Raw genomic sequence first — 20,239 nt, 5'->3', positions numbered from 1 at the left:
TCAAATGGATTTAAGTGGGCTACCCTGACTTATGCTGAGCTAGTACAACCTAGCCATGCATTGCTTCTAGCGAAGCAGAGCAGACCTGGGTGAGGATGCGGTTTCTTCAGGTCTGTGTCTGTTAGCACTTTGTGCTAGATGACTTCAGTGAGCATAGTTTTCAGCTCGGGTTGCTCAAGCAGATGCTCTCTTTGAGTGCAGAAGAGGTCTATTTCTGGAAATTGAAGTGGGAGTTGGCGAGCTGGGGGGAAACGAAATGGCAATCGAAACTCATACGTTATGAAGCCTGAATTCCCTTGTCTGGCTGAGAAGAGAAGCAAATGCTTTCTAGACCCGGGAGGCTCAGCGTTCCCAACATCAGCGTGATTTATTTGTAATTCTGATAGCTCTCTGAGCCTCTTAAACTGAAAGAGCAATGGCAGCTTTCCTGTACCGCTCCGACCGCGTGCAGCAAGCTGTGGGCAGTGCCCGGGCGGGAGACCCGAGTGCCGCAGGAAGGGAGCTCAGCTGCAGCCAGGTCCTGGGGCAGCACCCCAGGAGAGGATTGCCTCTGGCTGAAACCCTGTGTTAAATGGCATGGGATTTAAATTCCATGTTTCGCTGGGCCTGCTACGTCAGCCTTCCTTCAATTCTTTGGCTTAAATAATGGCATCCCCCTTTGGTGCTGTGTGCTTTCATTTGCTTGCTGGTATCATTTCAGCTGTGGTAGTTCTTTTATTCTTGTGGTGGTCAGTTACCAACTCCACAGGAGTTTCAGAGCCACGGGGGTAACCTGGAGCACGGCCAGGTATTGAGCATGGAGAGCAGCTCTTCTGGGAGAAGGCTTCAAGACCAGGTGTAGGGTGTCCTGTTCATGCTGCATGTGCACTAAAATGGAGCATCCGTGCAGTTAGTGTAGGCATTTAGTGTCTTTGAAACTAGTGTGACTACAAAGCAGTGGACTGTTGTGTGCCACTTCCAGATTGCGTGTTCTTACATCAGTCAGCTAGTCCCCATGAAGAAACGAGTAGGTCCACTTCTCTCTTTAAGGTATTCTTATAGAATTTAACTCTGGTCAGACAACCTCACGCCGACACTCCTGATTAGCTGCAAAACCTTTTCAGTTTGCTTTTGTTCCCATGCAGGACTGGAGTTTTTGTTGGAAATGCTCTGTTTTCAGCATGTGTTCTTGTTTTTTCTGACAAACATGAATGTCTGTTGGCCTACAACTAGAGGAGGTGGGAAAGGCCAAATTCATTCCTGGTGTCACTCCAGCATAGTCAATGGGCTGACCACAAGGATCAGATAGGATCTAAGACATTAAGTTTTCTGAAAGTTTAACCAATTTTTATTGATACGTTACTTAACTACATTTCTGGTGCAACTGATAAAGATGCTTTGTCACATCAGGAAATCGAACTTTAAAGTTAACAAAAGCCAATGTGTGATGGAAAAGGAATGCAGAGCTGGCAGCTCATTCACCCAGCAGAAATGCTGATGCTTCTGGGTGCTCGTAGCACAGGCATGGCTCACCCTTGCTCCAGACATAATTACTTGGACCATGAAAGATGAGGAGGTTTGAACACGCTGGAGACGTGCGGTATGCAAACACAGCCAAATCCTCTGCTGAGACCTCAGCCAGGGCTAGGGGACCCTGGCGCTGAGGGCTATGGAGCATGCAGCACGGCACCGACCTGTTGGTGCTTGACATCTTCATCTTTGAGGCTTTGGGCTGAAGCTTCCTCAGCTGCTGCTGAAATGGTGCTCCTGAGAGCTTCTGCGAGTCCCACGTTCTGGGTTGGAATTTCAAATTTTCTCTCAGCACTTGTTTGTAAGATTTCCTTCTCTCGTTAATACGTTCACTTTTTGTCTGTGTTGTTTCCAAACGCGCAGACCTGCTCTGCCATGTTACAGCAAGAAGGAAGTAAAATATTCCTTTTTTAATATGTAAAGGGAACTGCTGCCTAGTGAAGACAGAGCTGGCTTCTGGATGAAAGAGTCAAATGCCAAATTGTTTTGTTTCAATTTGAGCAGGAGCAGCTTTGATCTAGAAAAGATGACTCAGTCAGTAGCAGGGAGCATTTCTTTATTCTGAATTCAGAAATAAAACCCTAAGATTTAGGCTATGGTGGGTTTGACACGTCAGTCACAGTGTATATTATGTGAAAATGAAAACCATAATGTCTGAAATGAAGTGTGGATGCTTTTCTGAAACAAAAAAACACTTCTGATGTTGGTTGCCGAGAGTTTTCCTGAAGCCAGAAAGGGCTGGGGGTGGGGGAAGATCACTGCTACGGAGATGGGAACAGGGAGCAACGTGGACAAACCGGGAAGGGGAGAGACTTCCTGCACCTCAGCTTAAGCCAGAGGTGGGGCCAGGATTAAAATCTGGGTTTCCTGGCCCTGAGTCAGACCCCACAATCCGTGTTTGCTGCCTCCTCGCCCTGACTCGGTGCATCTCCTGTGCCACCGCTTGCAGCTCGCTGGAGGGGGCCGACGCGGTCAGACCCTGCTTGGTCACAGAGTCAGCTCCAGTTGTGTGGAGCAGGGATGGCCAATTCCTGCTACCGAGCTGCTTTTATTTGGAGCCAGGTGTCCGGGCCCAGATCGGCGCAGCTGTGTTTCGTGGCACCACAGCTGACCCAACAACACAGCTGCGCCCGGGCTGGGGCCCTGCGCAGGCCGCAGCGCACACACGTGGCCTGAGCTGGGTGCTGGGGTCAGCAGGGTGTGCGGCCGGCATCCTGGGGATGTGGTGAAACACATCTGGCTCAAGGCAGCGAGCTGCTGGCGAGTCCTGGCGCAAGGGAAAACTGTCATTGGTGCAGCTTTACTCAACGTCCAGCCACTGGCCTGTTTTGTTCTGTGCTGCTCTCCTCTGCAGGCTGAGAGCGAGTGGGTGTGTGCGTGGAGGGAGCCTCCAGACACATCCTTGGTGGTTTCGGTGGTTGCGTGCAGTGGGTGATGGAGACTTCTTCGGCACGGTCGCCTTGTGAAACCTCCAGCTACCCAACAGGTTGTTCCTGCTGAGGAGGACGGCCCAGCCCTCAGCCCTACGATCCCCCTGCCTTGCCTGCACCACCTCTGGCATTTGCTCTCCTTCTCCCTCTCCTAGCAGGCAGCTGCCAGCTAGCTTGTGGCCAGGCTATTTTTCTGCTCACTTAGCTTGCTGACAGACCAGAGGGCAAGGGGGTGGGAGCAGCGTGCTGGGGAGAGGAGCCACCCTGTTGGGTAGCAATGCACTGTCAAGCGTGCTCGCTCAGGATGCCAAGGATGTTCAGGTTCTCCACAGATGCCTGGCAGCAGGGATTTCCTTGGTCTGCACTGTAGCCCTGCCTGGTAACAGGGTTGGTTATGGAATAGTAGCTTGATTAGGTAGCCCAAGCTATACAGCTGTAGAGAAGATTAATTTATACAGGGAAAAGAGTCCTTGAATCATTTACTTTACCCCATGTTCCAGAAAGTGTGTGTCTTCTGGTGTTTTCCCCATTTAGACACTGAATATTCCAAGTGATGTGACTTCCCCTCAGATCTCGTCAGGATTGCTTCATGGTCTGGGAGGTCTCATTACTCCTAGGGACGTGATGTGAAATATTAGTACTGGATGCATATAGTGGAACACTCACATAATTTCCCTTCTTGGCATGGCCCAAAAAAAAAAAAATTAAAAAAATCCCATTTTCACCAACGCCAAAGAACAGCCAAAGGTGTGATGTGAGAGCTGGAGAAGGTGAGGACATAGTGGCCCACACTACCTGCTGTCGCACTGAACCCAAACCGCCCTGGCACCCAGAGGTGTCTCAGCCAGCCCATGCTTACCAGCGAGCTGCTGGCCTCCCACAGCATCATCCTGTGGCTGGCAGCTGGTACGAGTGTGAGTGCAGATGTGGTGCTGGGAGACGATTCAGAAGCTCAAGGCTTGCAGCTGGAAAGTGGAGAGAACGTGGTTGGAGGGAGCTGATCATGTCCCTTCCTCGAGGAAGGAACGGAGTCTTGGGTGCTTCCACCCTGTGGGTGGGTGGGAGGGAGGGAGGAGGTGTCTGCTGTCCACCCTACAGCAGAGCAGACTGAGAGCTCCCAGATGTCATCAAATCCTTCTCTTCCTCCTCCAGCTTCCCTTTGTACATTATCATTATCACAGTTTGTTTTGCCCATCCGTTTCCAGGAACTACCCCAATTTTCAAAGTCTTGCAGAGATAGAAGGGAGGTTTCTTCTGTGACAGCTTGAGGAGCAGATGATCATATTCATTTATCTGAAAAGGACTCTCTCTGGTAGTGGTTCACCTGCCACTGATGTTTTCAGCCCAGGGGATAACTGTGTGACCATGACATAGAGGCAAATGTGAAGCTAATGGACTGAAAACACGTAGCAGTGCTGGCTAATCCCAAGTAAATATCCAGCAATATGTAGCGTGGCAGTGCGGGTGTGCTCCCAGGTATCGGTGGTGCTTTTGATATTTCCATGCTTCAGTTCACTCTTGTCTTGAGTGTGCCTTTAATATAAAGCAGTATTGTGAGAATTAGAGATTTTACCCAGTGGCACCATGTGAATTTTGAAGTAGTAATGCTTTCTTGAGTAGCACTGGTGATATGTATGTTAGCAAAGAGATTAGAAGCACGGATTTCTGTCCTCCATGAAACAGCCCAAAGGGCCTAACTGGAGATGTTGCTGAGCTTTATCCCACGGGAGCAGGCTTTTAACCCTTGGCTGGAACAGTCCTGTCTATTGGGTGGAAATACACAGTGTGACTATTCATCTCCAGCTTTAAAACAATAACTTTTGCAATCGGTTGTTGGGTGTGGGGTTTTTTTGACAACTTCCAGATCTCATAAAACTGATGTTTATGAATTATAAATACCAGTAAATGTACCTGAAAGCTTGGATGCTGTAACTGTTATTAGCTACTCTTAATGTAGGTCGTACCAAAATGTAACTTCAGCCCAGAATTGGTGACAATCCTCAAAGCTATAGGTGTGCCCAATGCTGCAGTATAGTTGCTGGCGTGTCTTTTAGATGGAAAGAAATTGATAGGATAAACATTGTATCAGAAAATCAAAATAAGCCTGCAGAAATTTCTGCTTGCAGTGAAGATTGTAATTTTTAGGTGGTAGGACAAAGGGAAAATAAATGCAGCAGGGAACAAGGAAATCATGTAGCAACTGAAAAATATCCAAACATATGGAAAATTCAATTCTGTGGAGAATTAAGTCACTATTTATGTAATCAGGATCAATGGAAATGAGCTGATGTCAGTATTGGACTGGCTTAATGCATGGATGGAAAATTGTGTCCTCTCGGACAGACCTGCTAATAGGAGTGGAAGCTCCATGCACGCTGCATTTCCATTAACTGTGTTTTATATTTTACCTAGAAGGGGCCTGAGCCAAACCCAACAGAAATAATAGCGTTTTTACTAACCTGAAGCTGATTTGGGGTCTGAGCCTAAAAGATCCGTAGAAGATGGCAAACAGCAAGAGTCTGTGGTGAATGTCTACCTTGTACTGCTTGTTCAGGGCAAAGCTTTTCCCTTGCTTTCCATCTGTCTGAACCTCTTGTGCAACCAAGTTCTGGATCATCCCTCCAGGTAGGGCTGTGGTGGCCCAGCAGCCTTGCAAGTCCCTGCCCAGGTAGGAATTTCCATTCCAAACCTCCAGCTGAGGACTGGAAGGGGCTGTACCTGGCACCAGGTGGGATGGGTGCCCATGTGCCCAGGGCACGGAGACTCCAGCAGTATTACAGTGACCGCAGAATCATCGAGGCTGGAAAAGACCTTCAAGATCATCATGCTGCAGAAGTGCCCAAAGACCTCCTAGCCTTCTTGTGCCATGACAGTGGTCCCATGAGATGGACCCTGTGGTGCAGGAGCGATGTGGAGCAGAAGAAAAGCCCCTGCAGCTGCATGGGATGTCCCAGAAGGATGTGCGCCTTGGAGGCAGCTTGGTCTTCTCTTGTGATGGGGCTTGATAGCAGCAGCAGCAGCAGGTCCACGGCTTGTTCCTGAAAATAATCAATCATTACCCTTGCAGCTGTGTAGGAAACACCAGAGCAGTCTGTTAGGGGTGAGCACACTAGTTAACGTTACTGAAGGATCGTCCTGGAAGAACTGCTTGGGTTCAGCACAGCTTAGGGCAGTCTCTCTTTGGCCACCTTGAATGGGGCTGGTTATCAGGATCCAGCCACACATCCTTACTTCTGATTTGGGAGCCAGAAGGGTTTTCGAGGTTTCTGGGGTGTGGGTTTTTTTCCGATTTGTGAAGATGAAGAAAAAAAAAAAGCATATAATGGTTTAGTGAGGAGCTTGCATTCTAGATACCGTGGACACTGTGATAGTGATCAGGGCACTGCACTGTGACCTACTGAAGATGCACTTCAGTGATGAGCATCAGCCACGTATTAACCAAAAGGGATCTTCTGATAGGAAGCAACAGGTTTCACGAGAGGCTCTTCCCTGCATGAAATAGGTTTGAAATCCTGGAGTGGTTACTGCATTACAAGAAAACCTGCCTTTGAATCAACAAAATGAGGGGAAAAATGTCGGCTGTTAAATGTTAGTGGATGGAGCTGTCATGTGAAGCAAACGTGTGGGTGGCTTCCAATTAACAGAGATGCCAGGGGTGGGGAGAGACTAATGAGAGAAAAGGGGATGGGATAGGCTGACCTTTGACTGTTTCCAATTCAGTGAGAGCCTGAAGGGAGTGTGCGAAGTGAGCGGGAGGTCTCTGAGGGTGTCAGCACAGGAGACGACCCGAGCTGCTGAACATCTCACACCCCCTGGAAAGGGGGGCTGCCACGTGTGCCCTCAGCTCTCCCTGCTGGCCAGGCACTTCTGCTGCTCGCCTTGTGCTCGGACAGTCAGCCCACCCTCGGAGCCAATTCCCCTGGTCAGCCAAGGTGAAAAATGGGGGAGGAAGGGAAGGGAAACTCCCTCGTCCCCACCAAAATCCCTTTTGTTGTTGCCACACATTACTCTCACTGAATTGATGTGGCTCAGTGAAGGGTGGGATGAATACCACTGAAAGTGCAGGGCAGAACCGAAACTGTAGCCAATAGCAGGGAAAAGGAAGAGGAGCATGGGGCTCGTTAGCTTCATGGGTTCCTCATTTGGAAAGCTTTTTGGTCACTGAAATAACCTTGATGTTTCCCTAACCGGTAGGAAAGGATATGGAGAGGGGTGTGACATAAAGAGAGCAAACAGCTTTGTCCAGTACCTTAAACGTTACTTCTGCATTTCTTGTTAAGCCTCTTCAGCTTAACTTAAACATTTTCTGTGCTATGAAATAATCGCTCTGAAAATGGTGCTAGCGAGGTGAAGACACCCTTGGCTTTGGGAGCGATGTTAAAGTGATTGCATCTACTTCCTGCCCAGCAGATTTGTTGAAAGTTGGCCAATGTCTTTCCTGAGAAACAGCTGCTCAGAAATTTGGGAGGAAAAATATTTTATTCCTCACATTCTGGTGGATTTGAGGCTCACCAGCTGGTTGAGTAGCCTGCCAAGGCTCCACGCTGTTGTGGAAATGTACAGTAACTGGGCATAAGTAGCTCTAAGCCCCTTTTGGACTCGAGTGTGAAAATGTCTTAATGCTGGGAAGCTGTTGAATGTCTCTTTCAAAGTAGAAATAAATCAGAATGGAATTGCTCTGTCTTTGCCAACAAATAAACTCATTTTGGGGAATTTACTGTCCCTGTTTCCACAGCGCCTCTTAGGCTCGGCCTGTTGGCTGGAGCTGTCCAAGCCCTCCAAGGCCCTTGTGCTATTCGTGTCTGTTTGAAATATTATATTCAACTTAAAAACCCAGTTCTTAAATTGGATTCTTGAGTGTTTGTATCCATAATTTGTTTTATTTCAATCTGAGGATGAAATTCTCTGTGTTGAGGAAAGTCTCTGATTGACTTCAAGGAAAACAGGCTCAAGTCCTAACAGACTGAATTTTAAACAAGGAAAGGAAGACTTGTGTCAAAAAGACTTTGCAGCAAATACAACTTCTGTCAACGTAGTCTTGTTTGTCTGTCTGTTTTTAAACCCTGAATAAATTATGATTTGCTTTTCTCAACTCCCACCCCTCCCACAAAGTGGAGAAAAGTTTAAATGGAGTATTTTGTTTGACTGGTGTAAAATAAATATTTTGACAGCTAAAAAATGAAAAAGAAATGTTTGCCTCCATCTTCTGAATGGAAAACTGGATATTTTCTGGCTTAGAATGTAATGGTGATGCTTGGCCACAAGGACAGCCTCCTCCAGCCCAACTGCGGGCCCAGGACGAACAGAAGAGGGAAGGTTCAGGCATGATATGAGAAAAATCTTTCTGATGATGAAGAGAGTCAAGCTGTGGACAAGGCTGCATGGAGAGGTTGTGCAGTCTCCATCCTTGGAAGTTTTCAAGACCTGATCACTGGAAAGAGCCCAAAGTGACCTGGTGTGAATTAGGAGTTAATGCTGCTCTGAGCATGTGGCTGGATTAGGGATGCCTGAGGTCTCTTCCACCTGCAGCATTTCTGGGATTCTTCAGATTAATAGCCATGGAGAGAAACAGCACCTCTCCTCCAGAAGCTGCAGTTTTGGGGATGTAGTGGCTCTCTAGCCCGTGCTTCTTAGTGGAACTTTAAGCGGGTGCCATCCCTCTCCCCATCCATACCCGTGGACCTTAACAAGCATGAGCTTTGGGACAGTACGACCCAGATGCTGAATCTGGAATAAATCCCTGATACTCATATTGCAAAGCAGCTGCCTTCAGGGTGTGTGGGGAGGATCCTTGCCTGCAGGGAATAGTCGAGGGCTACGTGAGCTGTGCTTAACCATTTCATGAGAGTTCTCTGTATGCGTGCTATCTGGCCAAAGCTGCTCGTACTTGTGGCCAGGAGCTGCTTGTGTGTGGCTTCTGCAACAGATCTCCAGGCAGATTTCCTTCCTCTGGGCTAGCAGACTTCTGGAATAGGCCAGTCCCCTTGTAGTAACCCGTCTGTTGATGGTGAAGCTCAAATCAAGATTTCATTAATGCGGAGCAAATTGTTCTGTTGGAATAAAGTTCAGGCTGCGAAAGACCAGGGCTGCTTTGGATCTGACCCAGGACTTTTACAAAGCAGCTTCAATCTATTTGTATGATTTTTATTTATTTATTTATTTTGTATACACTATACAAGATTTCAGAACAAGATGTTCTTCTAACCCTATGAAAAAAAAAAGGCCAAGAGAAAATGTGTGATGCAGTAGTGGGAGGCATTCAGATGCTGCCAAAGTGGTGTGATGTAACTTGACACGGTGCCAATGTTTCAATTGTAAACCGAATGCAGGTGAATGCTGATCAAAATGAGCCCACAGAATATCAAACTGCTGCATCTGTAGCTTGGTTTGAGGTAGCGTGTAGAAATACAGGTGAGGGAGCCAGATTCTGTCTGGTGATATATGAGTATTCTTATCTCCGTGTTTAAGTCCTAAAACAAACACAACCCATGGATATGCAATGTTATTCTCTCTAAACAAGCTTAAAAAAAAAGCGCAAACAAAAAACCCACACCTTACTACTCATGCTTAGCTTTTGATGAGTAGACAGCTTGGGAAAATGTTTGCTTTATTTTTTACACACTATCATCTTACAGGCTTGATGCGTGTAAAACGCTGATAAGAGGACTGGCTTGGTGGCTGAGGGGAGAGCAGTGGATGTTGTTTATCTTGACTTTATTAAGGCTTTCCCATAACATCGTCTCAGGAGTAGGCGGGGAGGTGAGATGAAACTCCCTGAACTGCCGTGCTTCGTGGCACAAAGTCTAGCTGGGGGCCAGTCGCTAGAGGTGTGCCCAGGGGTCGATACTGGGGCGAATACTGTTCAACATCTTCATTAAAGACCTAGCTGATGGGGAGCATCCTCGGTAGTTTTGCAGATAACAAAACTCGAGAAATGTTCAGTGCACCAGAGGGTTGTGCTGGTGTTTGGAGGGACTTGAGCAGGCTGGAGATATGAGCCAAAGGCTTCTGAAGTTTAGCAAAGAAGTGCAGAGTCCTGCTTTGGAGAGGAATAACTGCACCAGTACCTGTGGTGGGCTGAGCGGCTGGAAAGCAGCTTTGCAAGGAAACATTCAGAGGTCCTGGTGGAGGACCGTGGTACTCCTCCTCAGAGGACCACGTACTGGGGCTGGCTCAGCAAAGGACCAAGAAGATGTTGGAGGGATTGGTGCATCTGGCACAGGAGGGGAGGCTGAGAGAGCTGGGACTGTTCAACCTGGGGAAGAGAAGGCTCGGAGGGTCTTGTCACTGTGTATAAACACCTGATGGGGGGTAAAGGAGGCAGAGACAGACATTTCTTAGTGGTATATAGGGAAAGGACAAGAGGCACTGCTTTCCGCAGAGGCACAATCTGTCTCAGTCAAGAGAGTTTTAGCTCTTGAGCAGGGCCTGTGTTCCCGCAGTGCGTGACGCAGCCGCATGGGTGAACCTCCATCCCTTCACGCTGCATCTACTTTTGGCACACTCAGGTACCTGTGAACTTGTGGCTCTTAAGCTGTTCTGCAGACGAAAATCTCAAGTGTTGGGACTGTACCTTCAGGGCTAGAAAAGAGGCTTTTCTGTTCTAATGGATTTATTGCCTCTGGTTTCCTCGAAGCGCCACTAAATGTGTCGTGCACAAAGGTGGTTTCATCAGCAGTTCTGCTTGGCTGGAGGGAAGATGCTCTCTGTTTTGCTTATTTAGGTTCAGCATGAAGTCTCTCCTGGCAGGTCAGTCGCTTCCCATGCATGCCCAAGCTGCCCTTTGCTGTGAGCTGAAGGTGAGCTCCCACCCCTGGCCAGCCGTGGTCGGGGTGGGCAGAGCCATGGGCAGGGATGCTCTGCGACCCAGCCAAGCGTGGTGTTCACCATGTTGACCCCCTCTGGCTGCCCTCTATTTTTAGAGGTTTGGAAGTGTCGCTGGGATGTTCCTCATCAGAGGAACGCCAGGTCTCCTACGCGTCCTGGAGTTCAGCTGGGCAGAAGGGATTTCTAGTGGAAATGCACATCTGTTACTCCTTAAGTGTGACCACTGTCAAGGTTTCCATCCCTCCAGCAAAGCAGTTCTTTGCCAGTGGCCCAGTAAACTCTGATTTTGGAGGAAGAGAGGGAAAGGGAGTAAGTCTGCAGGATAACCGAGTCTTTTTTTCTTTTCTTTCTTTCTTTTTTTTTTTTTTAGTCGAAGGGATGAAGTTTGTTTTAAATTACAGCATATTGAGTCAGTGTCTTTGACACCCGCAGCTGTGCTGGCAGAAAGCTGCAAGAGGATTTGTCCGGGCAGGGTCCCGTGCGGCTGTGGGAAGGCTGCACCTTGCAAGGTGCTCGGCTCGCGGTGGCTCCCGGCTTTGCTTTGCGTCCCCGGTGGGAGCATTCCTGTCAGGGGGCGGGCGTCCGCCCAGCAAAACAAACGACATTGTTTTGACACAGTGGTGCAAAACCGCTCCCTCCACCTTCCCCTGCACCGCTGCCGCCTGGATCTCGGCGTGAAATCCTGAGGGGAAGCTGCAGGCTGAGTCATCTGGCACTGCGCGCGCTGACAGCACGGACAGCGGGCTGGAGCCCTGCGGAGGCTGGGAGGAGAAACCCAGGAGATCTTGGCCAGAGGTGGCGGTGGGTTCCTCCACCTCCTTTCCCGTCCTCGGGCTTGGTCGTGGACCCAGACCTCCGGGTTTGAGCTGTGAGGTGACCGAAAGGAGTCGGTTCAAGAAAACCACTGACAAGGCATCAAACTGCCAGGGTAAACTTGTGTTTTGCCTGAAAAACCTCGTGTGTGAGCTCAGGACAGAGATAGAAGAGTGGAAAAGGCTTGCACAGGGAAGGTCTTTGAAGATTTGTGCTGCTCACAGGAGCAGCCAAGATAAGAGGTTGCAATCCCCCTGCTCCAGCCGCAGCCTGCAGCCAGGTAGCTTTGGTGGAGCTCCTGCATGGGTACGCAAGAGGGAGCTGGGTCTGCTCTGGAGCTGGGCAATGGTGGGAACCCGCCCCACGCTCCCTCCCAGCCCCTTTCCTCCTGGAAAAATGAAGCCAAAGCAGGGAATTTTTTGGTTGCTCCGCTGGGTGTCCCCTTCCTCTGGCAGCTCTGGCAGCTGGTCCCCTCTTAATGAGCCACGTTGCCTGGGGATGCCATTTCCCCAGGGCAGGCAGCTCCCCCTGCACTCCCGCACCGATTTGTGGTGGTAGCTGCGTGTCCAGCCTGTTATCTCTTTCCATGCTTTCCCTGGAAAAGCTGCTTTTCTGCAGAAGGGCTGTTTGCAAGCTTCCTCCTTCCTGCAAGGGGCTGTGGTCCCCGTGGCTGCTGTGCCGCGGGAGGGGAGGGATCGCTCCCTTCCTTTCGGTATATCCCACCCACACTGTGAGAATAGGGAGCTCGCTGCTGAAACAAACGGGCAGGAAATGGGCAGTGAATAAAGGAAAGGGCTCCTCCACATGCCGTGAGTGTGACCAGTGGTGTTAGCCTGCCTTTTAGAAAGGGCTTTGCTAGCTGGATATGACCCAAACCTGCCGGACTTCCAGGCAGTACGTCTGCACCGCGCCTTGTGGCTGGGCACAGTCGATCCGTGCACTTGCAGGGAAAGCAAAGCGCCTCTGTCGTGGGCTGCTGGGCCCTGGGAGGGTTGCGCACAGCCGGTGTTGGGCAGCGTGGCCTTGCAGGAAAAACCTGGGAAGCCGGAGGCTGTCCCTAGCACGGCACTGTGCTCCGGGGTGGGAGAACAACTCCATCAGCTGCAGTGGCAGTGGTACCTCAGCGGTGTCTCGCACCGTGCTGAGCCCCCAGGTTCGCCCTGCTGAGCGCCCGGAAGGCAGACCCAGACCCTGCTGGCTGTTTGCAGGGTGTGCTGCTGCTGCTGCAGTGGAGCTGCTTCGCCGTGGAGCACCGGCTGTCACCTTGGGCGCGCGGGTCCCACTGTCGCTGCAACCTTCTGGACCCCCGGGGTTTTGGTCTGGGATTTGAGGCCAGGGGATTTCTGTTTGTTTGTTCAAGGCTGTTTTATTCATTTATTCCTAATCACATACAGTTCTCATTGTTGCTCAGGCTGTGGCTTTCAGCCGTCTTGAAATGAAAAGAAAATACATGTTTGTCTTCCAGCACCTTGGGAGCCAAGGGAAGCCTTCAGCAGAGCCAAGACGTAACGTGGCAGTGCAAACACTGATGTGCAATGTTCCCCCAGATCTGTGATTAAGAGCCGATGATTTTCCCAGGGTTACCAGGAGGACGCAAGCCGACAGGACCCGGTCCTCTGGCCGCCACAACACTAAACCTGTTCCTATGGTGATGGGCTGATTGCTATCGGTTTTTTGTGCTGATTTCAGGTCTTTTACTTCTAATGCTCTCAAATCTGCGCTGCTACGTATTTCCCGTCTACGTACAGCCAAAACCAGACTGAGCAGCTTTCAGGGGACAACACAAGCAGCAGCCCTTTTCCCCCGAGGGCTCTTCCAACCCAAACGCCGCCCGGCAGGAGGCCTGAGCAGCCCCGGTGGCTCCTCCAAGGGGCTGAGCTGGGCCTGCCGCCCCGCCGTTCTTTCTCACAGTATTTTTAGTGGAGGAATGCACCTCCTGACCCGCCGCCGGGAGCCTCTGCCGTGCGGGGAAGCGGGTCCCAGGCGTGCTCCAGCTGAGACGTTCCGAGCAGCGACTATTTCGGGAGCCTCTGGGTGTTTCCAGGTCCCCCGGGTACGCTCTGCATTTGCCTTCTCGCCTTTGTTGATGCTGCTTGGACAGTAAGGAGGACCTGGAAGCTCGCCACGATTTATGATCTATTTTTTATTAGGTAAGCAGCAGACAAAACGCATCCTGGCTTAGCGACCCTTATCGGAGAAGGGGTGCCTGTCTGTGTGGGAAGCACGCAGGGAGGGCGATCGGCCAATTTTTCGTTTTTGTTTTTTCCCGGTTGGTGCTCTCTGGCCACACATAATGTAACAAGGGAAAGAAAAGAATATTTTTGTGCTGTTGGAGATGTGGGGCCTGCTCCCTGCCTCTCCTAGAAGGTAAAATGTTTTAGGGATGAACACAGCGTGCATCTGAGGAGCTCCTCTCCTTTCTGTTAGCTGGATGTAGGAGGTCTGTAACCTCCTGCCAGTTGGGAAAGCGCAGGCAAGCTCCTGCCCGCTTTCCTGCTGAGGTGTCCTCCCTGGCCCAGGCCCGGGCTCAGATCCTGCCCCAGCCTTGCTGATAAGTGAGTTGTGTGGGCGAGGGCACGCTGCCGAGGGATGGAGGCAACCACACGCTTACCTTCCTCGTGGTGAATTGGGGCCATGAGCGGGCCGGTCGCGACAATGCGGTGTTTTGTGAAGGTCCGTGCTTTTGAGTTACTGAGAAGATGGGTTTGTTAGCCGTAGGGTAAGGGAAACACAGGAATTTAACAGAGCCTGCTTATCATCCATCCATCCATGTAGGTGGTACAGGGCCAGAGGACTTTGCAGGTGACTTCTGAGCATGAAAGCTGTGCTGGGTGGGAGGGACAGCAGCGTGGGCTGCTTCAGCTGCTCTTCAGCTCCTGGAGCTTCGCTGGGTGGCTGCAGCAGTGTCCCAGGCTCCCACTGCCCTTTTTGAGGGCAACGAGATTTTTTATTTTTCAGCGTAGCTCTGACCCGGAGTGCTTCTGGAAGCCAGATGTGTCAGCTCAGCACGACATCCTGTCTAAATATTTTCAAACAGAAGTTTAGGGTTGCTTTATGACTCTTGATTTTGGAGCTGTTTGCTTTTCAACACTGGTGTTTGGTCTTGTGGCTGTCTCCCTGCAACGAGGCCAGGTCCTGGTCTAACTTTCACCGGTTGGACTGGGAGCTGCTCGTACCGACCTGGGCTGCAGGGCACGGAGGCTGGAGCACACCACGTAGGTCACGGGCAGCGCTGGAAGGTGGCTGAGGGCTCAGCAACTGTCTCCTGATAAATGTCAGCACCGGGCAAACCCTTCACAGAAACTGCTGGGTCTCACCATGGGAGCATGTGCTTGGGGGAGCTGTTGTTGGCAGTGGGAGAAGGGAAGGAAAATGGCCAAATTCAGACATAGTGGGGTTTTTCCTTCTGTAGTAGGAAAATAGTGGGCCACGTCCCTGATCCCGAGCCTTGCAAATCACCCCGTGTCAGGCTCCTAGTCAAGGAACAGTAGTATCATATATACATACATGTGTACAAACATGCGTATGTAGGGGAACAACTTATATGGGATAAAATGGGAGTCAGCTGCTCCAGATAAACTGGTGTTTGGGGCGCACGGGACTTGCCTGCAGTTCTCCCCAGCCTGACCTCAGTTTTGGTCCTAGGTCTCTCCTGTCCCAGAGGAGAGCCCCAGCAGCCTGGTGGAGTTACTGGCTGTTGAAAGATGGTGGAATCAGTCTTTCTTTTTCTAGAAACAAACAAAATCCCAATGTTCAGGCTTCCCACTGAAAGTGGAATGGTTTGTGGTTTCCCATTTCAATGAAACATAGTTTGCGTTTGTTTCAGTTTCATCTTGAACTTTTTTTTTTTTGGTGGTATTTTGGGATCCCCAGAGCTGAACATCTGGATCTCCGTGACATGAATTGGGAAATATCTACACTGTTTGTTCGCTCCTGCGTAAAACTGAAGTTTCTGTTAAAGAGGTCATCCTTCTTCTCTGTGCTTAAACTAAAACTTTATTGGTAAGCTTCAGTGGGGGCTGTGTGGATCTTTAACAAAAGAAGGTACGGCTCAGGTAGATATCTGCGGTGACTGTACAGCAATAACGAGATCTCTGTGTACTCTGTATTTAAAATCCTGTGAACAGCAGTGATCGTTCGGGTTTGATGTGGTACCTGATGTTACCATTGCATTAGCCATGGTGTGCACTTTCACACCTGGTGAAGGAGGAAAGATGGTACGCAGTCCAGTTAGGGCAGCGGGATTAGATGTCCCCCATCCAGGCTGCAGCCTCTTGCTAGAAATGAAGCCATCAGATTTCTCTGAACACCTTTGAGGTGTTGGTCTGAAGCTGTCTTCTTGCCCTGTTACCTTTGGTTCGTGGCCCAAATACTCGGGTGGCTGCTTGTGTCTGGGTCAGGGTGATGGTGCCACTGATACCTCCCAGAGCAGCTTTTGAAGTGGTACATGTGCTTTCACAGCCAGAAGCCTTTTGCCAGTCTGCCCGTGCATCCTGAGGCGTGGCCGCCCTGGTGTGTACCTTCTTGTGATGAGTCCTCTTCCAGCAGCGGCTGTGTTTGTGCAAAGATTGCTCTGTTTCCCTCACAATTGCCAGGAGCTTGTGAAATGGGGGCCCTGTGAGACCTGTGGGGAGAAGTGACAACTTCCCTTCCTGTGAAATTATGGTTAGATCCACAAGTCTGAAGCAGATGGGATCCAACACGGTTTGAACTAAGCCCACAAGTAGCATTTGAATGCTGAGACAATTTTCAGTAAATACTTTGCGTTATGACATCCTGTGAGCTTCCTCAGAGTGTTTCTGGAAGCCTGGTTAAGCTTGCCAAACTTCCAGAATATATATTTATTTATTTGTTTTTAGCACTCTTGACAGATAAGCAGCCCCAGGGACTTAACCACGGCGACCCGTCCAGCTGGGAGCGGGGCGGTCCCCAGGGACCGTCTGCGAGCGGCGCCGCTGGGGCTTGTTCCTCTGGCCTGGCTCACCTCATCTCACCTGCACCCAGCGAGACACCCCGAGCCCTGTGCCCTCTGAGGGCTGGGGACTCGTTTTAATCATCTGTGTCGCTGTCTGGATGCGAACCATTGAGCAGAAGAGTCTTTACAGTAGGGGAAAAGTTTAGAGAAAACGGGCATTAAAGCCTTCAGGTGGGGAATAGGTGATGGGCCGAAATGGCCCTGGTCTAACACCAGCTTTGACTTCACTGCAAAACCACAAATCTTTTGGCTTTGGGTCTCACTGCAGCTGGCTGCCTTTGTCTCTTGCTCTCCCAGAAGTGTTAAGGCCTGGTGGAAGGGGATGAATGTGGAGCTTGCTGAGGGGAACAGAACAAGCGCGACAGGTTTCAGCTGAGCTTTTGCTGTCATAAGCTTGTGTTCGTTTGAGCCCCCGTTCAAAACCACTCGTGGCATAGCACGTATCTCAAAGCAGCAGCAATTTAGCAATGGTTGTTTGTGACTGGAAACCACCTAGTTTTGCATTCGGTTTCATCTCTGGCTAGCATCACGCCTCTCCAGCTGGAGCAGCACTCCTGACCTGGCAGGCCGCTCACCACCAAAGCAAACACCAGTGCTCGCGGACCCCAGATGCCTTTGAAGCCCTTGCTTCAAAAAAACACCACCCTCTGAACTACGATGAGGGATGATAAACTGTGCCACATACAGATCCAGTCCTCTAAGAAACGTCTTATCTCTGAGGGATTTGCAGAAACCCTCTCTTGTTTGGAAACGATGAAAGCAAGACAGCCGTTAGTAAGGGGAAAAGAAAAATGGGAGCAGGAGGCATCTAGTTCTTCATGGTGGCGTCTTCCTCAGGTTTTCAGCTGTTGCAAGGGTTTTCTGTAAAAATGTTTTGAGACACAGGTGTTCATGAAGCTGCATTTCTAACAGGCTGGGGAGCAGTGGGAAAGCTAAAAGAAACTCGTTGGCAGTAGATCAGCTTTCTTAGCATAGTGTACTTGCCCAATCTGTGTCCTTTTAAATTGTAATGACTTCCTCAGGCACCGTAAACACTCTGGCCCTTGTCACTTTTCCTTTTGAAGTCTGTTTTTCATAATGCAGCCTTTTCTGAAGTGTTCCTGCTGTCAGTCAGCTAACTAGTCCAAAACACTCACAGTCTTCAAAATCGCTTAATTCTTTCTCAATTGCAGATAACAGCTCTCCTGTTGCTTGCTGCTGACTCATGCAAGAAAGGCAGCGTGCCTTGGGTACGTGTGCAAGTCCCCGCTGCCACCTAAATAGGGCAGAGAAATCAGAGCAAGATGGCCAAGGCGTGGACACAGTGAGGTGTGCTGAGAGGAAAAATTGCCTCAGTGAAGCCAGCATCCGAGTGTTAACCAGTGCTGGGCGTGTATCCTTGGTGAGGCTTAGAAAACCAGCCCCATCACTGAAGCCTTTGGTTTTGGCCTAAGCTTGCCTGTGGTGAAGGGCGAATATGGAAAAATGTCCACTTCTGAAAAATATTTAATTGCACAGTGTCTTTTCTCAGGTTAGCAGGACCAATTTATGAAGTGTTGCAAAATGCAGGTCAATAGTTTGGCTCCAAACTAACAGAGAGGCAGAGCTAAAAGACAAATTCAAATCCCTTCAGGCAGGGGAGGGATTTGAACCTGCCTGCCCCCTTGGAGGTAACGGTAAGAGGGCAGCTGCCCTGTCTTGGTGGATCCAACCTCCACCCAGCTCCTGCCCCTCTTTTCTTTTTCTGTTGAAACAAATGTGTGAAATCAAAATTGCTTTTTACTTCATTAAAAAAAAATCGCTTCATTGTTTTCAGTTAATTCTGCAATAATGTATGCCTAGCCCTAAAAATGGGCAGTGTTTTCCTAGCCATTTGTCTTTCCGCTCCTTCACCTGCCTTGCTGCTGCTTAGAAAGCCTGGACAAGCAGGTAGCAATAAAACAAATGAAACTGCAACAAACCACAACAGAAACAATCCTCGTATTTTCCCTAACCCAAGAAGATTTAAAGGCTCTGTGGCTTTGTGTTCCCTGGCTGCCTCAGCTTCGCCTTTGGGGCTGGAAATTGATGGAAGGAGAGGCAACAGGTTGAGTGAATTTGCAGTGGCAGCCTGTGTGGGAAAGGGCTGGTGCAGCTGCGAGGGCTTGGACAGCCTTTGCGAGACAGGAACAGGAGACAGCAAATGAGAAAATCCCTCCCTAAGCAGTATCCCAAATACTCCCTGGACAAGTGAGCGAAGCAGTGTGGTGAGGGGGAGGTCTGGAGCACACAGCCCGGGGCTCCCCTCCTCGCTGCTGCCCCTTTCTCCGGACCATCAGCACATTGAATGGCCACTGGTTTTCGGTACCTTCTCTGCAAAACTGGGGCTCTGCTGCTCTAGTTGCAGCTCACTCACCAGTGGTTTTGAGGATGTGTTTCTCTTTATGACTGCGAGCATTATAAAATTATCTCAAGGGCAGTTCCTGCTTGCAAGATGCTAATCGTGTCCTTGACTGAATTGGTTCCAGCGCCGGAGGCAGAGCAGTGTGCTGGCCAGGCTGCGCCTCACGGTAGAATAAGAGACTTCCTTCAAGTTATTACTTTCATTAAAAGCTATTAATTCATTAGTGCCAACATTTAACTATGTTATGTTCACCTTTGGGATGGAAAACACGGCTTGGAGCAGGGGCAGCACGGATGGGTCCTGGCCAAAGCGCTCCCGCCTGCTTGTGCTGCTCCCTTTGGTCCCCTGCGTGACCCCCCAGGTGCTCCCCAAATAACCCAGGTGGGCAGGGGGAGTTCCTGAGGATCACATAACTACTTATTGGCATGCAATGCTAAGAAAAGAGAAATGCCAGACTGGGTAAATTATAGCCCAACTACAAGGATCTCTCAGACGTCTGTTAAGAGGGAGATTAAGGAGTCAAACATGAGCGCAGAAAAGTTCGAAGGAAGCTGAATTTGCTGGAAGGGCCTGATCTTGTTCATCAGCAGTTTCTTGTCACGGATTTTCTGCTGAAATGGTAAATGAAAATAATGATCTAACTCTTAAATCTGTGATAGGATTAGCAATACCTTCGGCATATTTATGTAATGGGTTTCAGAGATTTAATTCAGCGTATTGTTCCCACTCTGGATAACTGGCTCTCGTTCATGTAAACAAAGTGCAAGACAGACAAAGTAAGAAAATCTTTTTTATCCGGTAAATGGTTGTTTTTTTGGTTTGAGAGCTGTCTTTCATTTCCCATGCCTCACAGTCAGAAAAGAAAGGGAAAAGTTTTCGAGTTTTCTTGGGAAATAAAAAGGCCACTCTTTGTCCTGGTGCTCTGCTGCCGCAGCCCCCTGGGCTCCTGTGGGGCCCTGCTGGGGAAGAAGGCAGAGGTGCAGTAGGGTTACCTTGTCCTGAGCTCCTTCTCACCCCTCTGTGCGTCTGGGTGAATTTGACATGGGGGTGGTGGTTGATGAGAAGCTCAACACGAGCCAGCAATGAGTGCTTGCAGCCCAGAAAGCCAGCCGTACGCTGGGCTGCACCCAAAAGCAGCGTGGCCAGCAGGGTCAGGGAGGTGATTGCACTCCTCTGCTCTGCTCTAGTGAGACCCCACCTGGAGCCCTGCGTTCAGCTCTGGGGCCCCCAGCACAAGAAGGGCATGGACCTGTTGGAGCAAGTCCAGAAGAAGGCCACAAAGATGATCAAGGGGCTGGAGCACCTCTCTTGTGAAGACAGGCT

The 20,239-nt window shown here is 49.9% G+C and overlaps 1 protein-coding gene across 4 annotated transcripts in view; it reads left to right on the top strand.

Moving 5' to 3' along the window:
* Positions 1-20,239, top strand: part of AFAP1L2 (actin filament associated protein 1 like 2) — a 63,562-nt gene that overhangs the window by 8,238 nt on the left and 35,085 nt on the right. For 2 of the 4 annotated variants that reach the window (XM_083843146.1, XM_083843144.1), the window contains exon 1: positions 13,696-13,729. The exons of the other annotated variants lie outside the window; for them this stretch is intronic. In XM_083843146.1, coding sequence (XP_083699272.1) covers positions 13,711-13,729 — 19 coding nt within the window. In that variant the 5' untranslated portion in view covers positions 13,696-13,710. Of the gene's footprint in view, positions 1-13,695; positions 13,730-20,239 lie in introns of those variants that run through there. 4 annotated transcript variants of the gene reach the window in all.

This window comes from Anser anser, assembly GCF_964211835.1.
Source record: "Anser anser genome assembly, chromosome: 7".
Lineage (NCBI taxonomy): Eukaryota > Metazoa > Chordata > Aves > Anseriformes > Anatidae > Anser > Anser anser.
Note: the sequence above shows the minus strand (reverse complement) of the source record. Positions and strands in the feature narration are given on the sequence as shown.